General features: G+C 42.1%; 1 protein-coding gene across 1 annotated transcript; it reads left to right on the top strand.

Annotated features, from left to right (window-relative positions):
• The first annotated feature begins 1111 nt into the window (after nucleotides 1-1111).
• znf503 (zinc finger protein 503) lies at nucleotides 1112-3808 on the top strand. The gene is made up of 2 exons (XM_061935325.1): nucleotides 1112-1681; nucleotides 1868-3808. The coding sequence occupies exons 1-2, from the start codon at nucleotides 1445-1447 to the stop codon at nucleotides 3281-3283; spliced, it is 1653 nt and encodes a 550-aa protein (XP_061791309.1). The 5' UTR covers nucleotides 1112-1444; the 3' UTR covers nucleotides 3284-3808.
• Nucleotides 3809-6793: the final 2985 nt, after the last annotated feature.

Below are 6793 nucleotides of genomic sequence, written 5' to 3'. Positions count from 1 at the left end.
AATACAAATGTCCCTGAGGAATGTAAGGTGGGAGTACTGTAATTACCTAACGTTACATTATTATTTTCCATAACAATTTAGCCCCCTCCACAATATTAACCCGACGTTAAAACACAACTAGCTATTTATTGATTAGCAATTGCCGAATCATGTAACATTAGCTTAATGCTAAAAAGCCAGCTACTATCACATTCTGTAACAGACAAATAATGTCATGTAGGCTAACGTTACCTATCTGCTACCTCTGTCTTTTTCTCGTTTCTCCTCCTCTTCTTTTTCTCTTTTTTCTTCCCTGGGCACCTGACAGTTTTGGCCGTTTTGACATCTTGTGTTGATTTTTTGATGTGGTGACGTCCAAAAAGAGTCATGTTACGGTAAGGGGGGGGGGGGGGGGGGGGTCGTAATGTTGTAACAAATAATATTTCTATTAAATAGGCTTTACTTTGCATTTTAATTAACGTGGGATTACTTTTTGTATTTAGAAATAATAGTACCAACTTTTTTTTTTTTTTTTTTTTTTTCTCCAACATTTGTGGCACTGGCGTGGCGCCCCCTGATGGACGGCGCCCTTAGCATTTGCCTATACGGCCTATGCCACGGGCCGGCCCTGATTGCGGTGGTCTCTGCGGTGTTCCACGCCATCGTCTGCTGGGGTGGGGGGGGGAGCATGGCCAGAGAGAGGAGCAGACCCAACAAAGCAACCAACAAAAATAATACCATAAAACTTAATATGAACATTTTTATGACCCTTGTGAGGAGCTGTAATCGATAACAAATTTAATATATCGTATCGGTTTTCAAAATAAAAAATATAAAAAATGGCCCCCGCATGTTTTGATTTTTCAGTGGCAAAAGTTTACACATGTTATGGATCAAAACATGTAAGTAAGTCCTATAAAACAGCTCAAATTCTATTATTTGGCTCCCTAACAAACTCTGACTTATCGCATGAAAAAACAGCAAACACTTCACAGAAGTAGTTCAGGGGGAAAAATGGAGTAAGCGTTCTCAGCAAACACAACATTAACCAGCGAGGCTCCGCCCCCCGAAGCTGATCTGTCAAAGCAAGACGCTTCCAAGGAGGAGGACGTCACATCCCCTTGACCCTCCAATCACCTCGGGGTGCCATTTGATTGGAAGGCGGCAAAGGCTTTAATCTCGGGACTAATTCAGCTTGGTTTTTTTCTCTCTCTCTGCGAGTGAAAACGTCTCCCAGACGCGAGTGCGGGACTACAAGCGGCGAGGACGCGGACACGGAAGCACCAAGCAGGCAGGCAGGCAGGCAGCGGCGATACGGACCTGCGAGAACAACCACATTCGCTTCTTTTTCCCCCCTGAACCATCCGGATTATTATCATCGTTATTATTATTATTATTATTATTTTAATATTTTCTTGATGAGTCAGACCAAAGCCTCGCCGTCCACTTGGCTGACCATTGGGACATGAGCACATCGCCCTCGGCGTCTGTCCTGACATACCTCGCGGAGCTCAGAGCCACTTTTCCGGGAAGCAGCACCAAGCCAGCCTCCCTCCTTCTCCACCATCCGCCGTCAGACCCGCTCCGACAAGCGAACAGACTCCCGGTGAAGGTTTTGAAAATGCTGACGGCACGCTCCGGACACATTTTGCACCCGGAGTATCTGCAGCCTTTACCCTCCACACCCGTCAGCCCTATTGAGGTAAGCGGAATTTTGTTGTTTTTAAAAAAAAAAAAAAAAAAAAATTTTTTTTACGAAAAACAAAATGCAAGTGATTAAAATGTTTTAAAAAAAAAAAAGTAAAAAAAAAAAAAAAAGTAATTTTTTTAAAAAAAATTATAAAAAAAACCCAAAATGCAAGTGATTAAAATGTCCACTTTTCCGCAGCTCGATGCTAAGAAAAGTCCGCTGGCCCTCCTGGCGCAGACCTGCTCCCAGATCGGCAAACCGGACCCGCCGCCCTCCTCCAAACTCTCCTCCGTCACCTCCAACGGATCTACGGACAAGGATTCTAAATCCGGCCCTTTGAAGCTGAGCGACATCGGCGTGGATGACAAATCCAGCTTCAAGCCCTACTCCAAGCCGTCGGACAAGAAAGACTCCTCCAGCGGCGGAGCCGACAAGTCCGGTTTCCGAGTGCCGAGCGCCACCTGTCAGCCGTTCACGCCGCGCACAGGCAGCCCCAACTCCAGCACGTCCGCCTCCCCGATGCCGGCGGACGGCAAATGCGGGGAGCGAGACGACAACAAGAAGGAGTCGGACTGCGGGAAGCACTCGGACGGCTCGGGCACGTCCAGCCACAGCCGGATAAGTGTGAGTTGCGGTGGGATTAACGTGGAGGTGAACCAGCACCAGGAGACCACGCACGGCGCTAAGACCTCCACGTCTTCCTCCTCCTCGGACTCTCCCTCGGTTACGTCCGTGTCGTCGGCGTCGGTGCTGGGATCGGGACTGGTGGCGCCCGTGTCCCCGTACAAGCCGGGCCAGACCGTCTTCCCTCTGCCCCCGGCCGGCATGACGTACCCGGGCGGCTTGGCCGGGGCCTACGCGGGCTATCCGCAACACTTCATGCCGCACGGAGGCAGCCTGGTGAACGCGCTCGGGTGCAGCAAGGGCTCCAGCCCTCTGGCCGGGGCGTCTCCTCCCTCCATCATGTCGGCCAGCCTGTGCAGAGACCCTTACTGCCTCAGCTACCACTGCGCCAGCCACTTGGCGGGCGCGGCCGGTGGGTCTTGCGGCCACGACTCGGCCGCGGCGGCGGCGGCGGCGAACGCGCTCAAGTCCAGCTACCCGCTCATGTACCCCACGCACCCCATGCACGGAGTTCACACGTCGGCGCCGTCATTCAGCGGACACCCCTTATACCCATACGGCTTTATGCTCCCCAATGACCCCCTTCCTCATGTTTGCAACTGGGTGTCGGCAAACGGACCGTGCGACAAGCGCTTCTCCTCCTCGGAGGAGCTCCTGAACCACCTGAGGACTCACACCGCGTTCACCGGGGCAGAGAAGCTTATTTCCGGCTACCCGGGCTCGTCCTCCCTGGCCAGCGCGGCAGCCGCGGCCATGGCCTGTCACATGCACATGCCGCCGTCAGGAGGCCCGGGCAGCCCCGGGACTCTGGCCCTCAGGAGCCCGCACCACGCACTGGGACTCAGCACTCGCTACCACCCGTACTCCAAAAGCCCGCTGCCGACCCCCGGAGCCCCTGTCCCGGTCCCCGCTGCAACTGGGCCTTACTACTCCCCTTACGCACTGTACGGCCAGAGACTCACCACAGCATCGGCGCTTGGATACCAGTGAGGGAGAGACAACAACAACAAAATAGACTTTGCAAAGTTTATAATACAAAGAATGCAACTATAAAGACTTTTATATGAACGCATATGGACGGGATCCGTGGACTTGTATTTATTTATATGTCTGCTTAAAAGCAGGCTGCAAAAAATGGAACATATTTGAGCAAGTCAAAAAGTGCATTATGTCCAAACAGAACTATAGCTAATATGAGGGGATTTTTTTTTTTTTAAAGAAAAAAATCAAAATACTAATTAAAAGTAGGGGTTCCTTATTTCGATGTTCATTTGAAAATTGCAATGATTGTATTTGTTCTTTATTTAAAGACAAAAAAACGTCTCACCGAGAAGAAAATAATTTACATGCATGTTTTTTTTTTGTTTGTTTTTCTTTTCTTAAAAAAAAAAAAAAAAATCAGCAATTGTCCACATTTGAATTATTTTTCAGGTGTATACCATGGGAAGAGAATTGGTATTTTTTTGTATGTATTCTGGAAAAAAAATAAGAAACAATTCTGTTCCATATCTCCGTGTGCCTCATTGACTTTATTCACCATATACCAAAAATGTTTTACTCGTTTAAACAGTGGTATTAGGAACATTAGTGTGTACATTCCCAAAAGAAAAGCTGCCATTTAAATATATTTTGCTTTAAACTGAGAAATACACAATATATTTTGCAAGTGTGTGAAATATATATATATATATAATAATATATATATATATATATATATATATATATATATATATATATATATATATATATATATATATATATAAGTTAAAGTACCAATGATTGTCACACACACTATATATATCACACTATATATATATATATGTATATATATATATATATATATTTATATATATATATATATATATATATATATAGGGGGGGTATTTTCTGATATAACCAATTTTGGGTGAAATTATATTTAGATCATTTTGTGGTGTATTATTTGATAAAACCCTTTAAAGGAGATTTAATTCAAGTTATCTGTACAAAATCTATTGGTTTCCATTTTTAAACTTGCAAATTAAGTACGAAATAAAATGCAGGTAAAATCAAAGAGATACGTTCATTAAAATGCAAAAACAAAAAATAGGGAACTTATCCTATTGCCATCTAAAATCCTCATTTAAAAAAAAATATTGCAATGATGTTGGTGAATTGCATCCATCTAAAAAAAAAAATTAAAGACATTTGTGTTGATGTATACTAAAAACAGAAAAATGGTGCATTTTTGTGCAATTTTAACACTTTCAACATGTATGTGGTTGCATTTTATACACCACAAATCTCAACATTGCTTTTTTGCATGTTTTATTAAACACAAACTATTTTGAACATGCTGCACAATTATGTGCTTTTAAAATGTATATCCAAAATATCTGCATTTCTTCTTGGACAATTCCAACGCCTAGTTGATGTCCAAAGTGATGTAATGCTGGCGTAAGAGAGCCATTTCCATTTCTACCCACATCATGGTGCCTTTGCTCTGGAGGTCCCCGGTGGATGGCAATTTATCATGCACCCCTCCTCCTTGTTGCTGTCAGCGAGGTGGTGGTGGGGGGTACTGAAGCAGGCACATGTGCACATGAATTAGCAGGACTCCTACCTTGCTCTGTGTGGCCTCCTTGTACCCACGGCGTGGAGATGTGTGACACAACACAGCGAGAGAACACCCGGATTAGGAAGCATTAAAGTGGATATTCACTTTGTCCATCAGGGCCTGGAAAAGTGCAGAAAGGAGCTTCTTGGGGATTCACAACAAGCGGAAAGTCTTTTTTTTTTGTGAGTTTTGCATCAAATGAAATCCAATACAAAAGCTGCTTTAAAAATGTACATTTTTAAGGACACTCGTCTATAGTCGTAGCTTGCAGTGTTTTTTTGGTTTTTCTAGGAAAATAATGTAACAAAATATTAAAAAGGGCTATCAGCATGATGCAAACAGTTCCACCCCAAAAGAAACAATCAAAACAAAAATAAAAATGCCTTAAAATAATTCAAAAATGAGCATTGTTTTAATTGTAAGGTTTTCTTATAGAGCTTCTGTATTGCGTCGCATGGTACTGTTCATAGTCATGATGCATGGGACACAAGAATCACATTACACTTGAAATTTACAAAAAAAGACACTTAGAAAAATTGACAAAATCATACAACGGACTAAAGCTGTTGATTTTTCTTCAAGTTTTAATGAAAGTGTTGCATAAGTTGACAGACAGTCTAATGCAAAAGTTCCATTACAAAAACACACATTTAGTGGTTGTAGTTTTCAGTGTTTTGTTGTTTTTTTCTAGCTAAGTAATGTAACAAAAAATGATAGAAAACACTACAAACATGATGCAGAACACTTGAACTACACTGGAGAAAATAATAACAATAATAAACATGCCATAAAAATAATACCAGATGAGCATTGTTTTAATTGTGAGGTTTTCTGATTGAGCTTTTGCATTGCATCTCATACTGATGAATCACATTACACGTCAAAATACACATTGACTGTAAATATTGCTTATTTATTTGAGTTTTTAAGCAGTGTTGCACACATTCAAGCTTACCGGCACAATCTAATACAAAAGTTGCATTGCAAGTTCTACATTTACAAATACATGAATCCAGTAGGTGAAGTCTTCAGTGTTTTTTGTTTTTCTTGCTCAACAATGTAACAAAAATATAAAAAAGCCGTATCAGCATGACGCAGAACAGTTCTGCCCGGCTGCACTCTACCAGCACCATAAAAGACAGGTCTTAAATGAATACCACTCTCTTATATTATGAGCACAGCTATAATTGTGGGGGTTTCTGATGTTGCTTTTGCATTGAGTCCGTTGGTTGGCGATGACAGCAGCTTGGCAAGAATTAGCATTATTTTTAGCGGGTTTAATTCATAATCATAATGATTGCACATGAATATGATTGACTCGCATTACTTGCACATTAAAGTGGGCAATTTTATTAACACATTGAGGGCACACGAGGACCGAACTGTACCAGATAATTTACATTAGATTAGATAGCATTTTATTGATCCACAGGGAAATCCAGGTTCCTGTAGCAGCAACACTACATGCAGTATACAGGAGAGTGGTAATGAAGTAAACAAATTAAAAATAAAACAAATAAAGTATGATGACAATTTGGCAAAATCTAATATTTTGGCTTGTTTTTGTCTTGCTACCGAAATAAGCTAATGCAGAACAGTTTGCAGTACACGAGTGCACCCGAAAACCACAAAAAGAAACATGTCTTTAGTGAAAACTGCTCAAACACAAATAATATAGTTATAATTGTACAATTTTCTGATGGAGTTTTGTATTGAATCTCATCGAATGCATCGTCACTATGATGGGTCAAGTTTATTAATTCTTCGGGCAGTGTTCAACAAAATAAACAATTTTACATCCATGAATTCATAAACTGACAATTTTACAGACCGAAAGGGTTTAGGCTGAAGTTGAGCACTTATTTTGCCTATTAACAATCTCACAGTCGCCTTACCAATTCATT

The sequence above is a fragment of the Nerophis lumbriciformis genome, linkage group LG02, assembly GCF_033978685.3.
Source record: "Nerophis lumbriciformis linkage group LG02, RoL_Nlum_v2.1, whole genome shotgun sequence".
In the NCBI taxonomy this organism is placed as follows: Eukaryota; Metazoa; Chordata; class Actinopteri; order Syngnathiformes; family Syngnathidae; genus Nerophis; species Nerophis lumbriciformis.
Note: the sequence above shows the minus strand (reverse complement) of the source record. Positions and strands in the feature narration are given on the sequence as shown.

What these genes read in the sequence shown, in the direction of transcription:
- znf503 (XM_061935325.1), top strand. Translation starts at nt 1,445, where the DNA reads ATGAGCACATCGCCCTCGGCGTCTGTCCTGACATACCTCGCGGAGCTC. An exon ending in CACCCGTCAGCCCTATTGAG is followed by an intron (nt 1,682 to 1,867) that starts GTAAGCGGAATT and finishes ACTTTTCCGCAG; the next exon opens with CTCGATGCTAAGAAAAGTCC.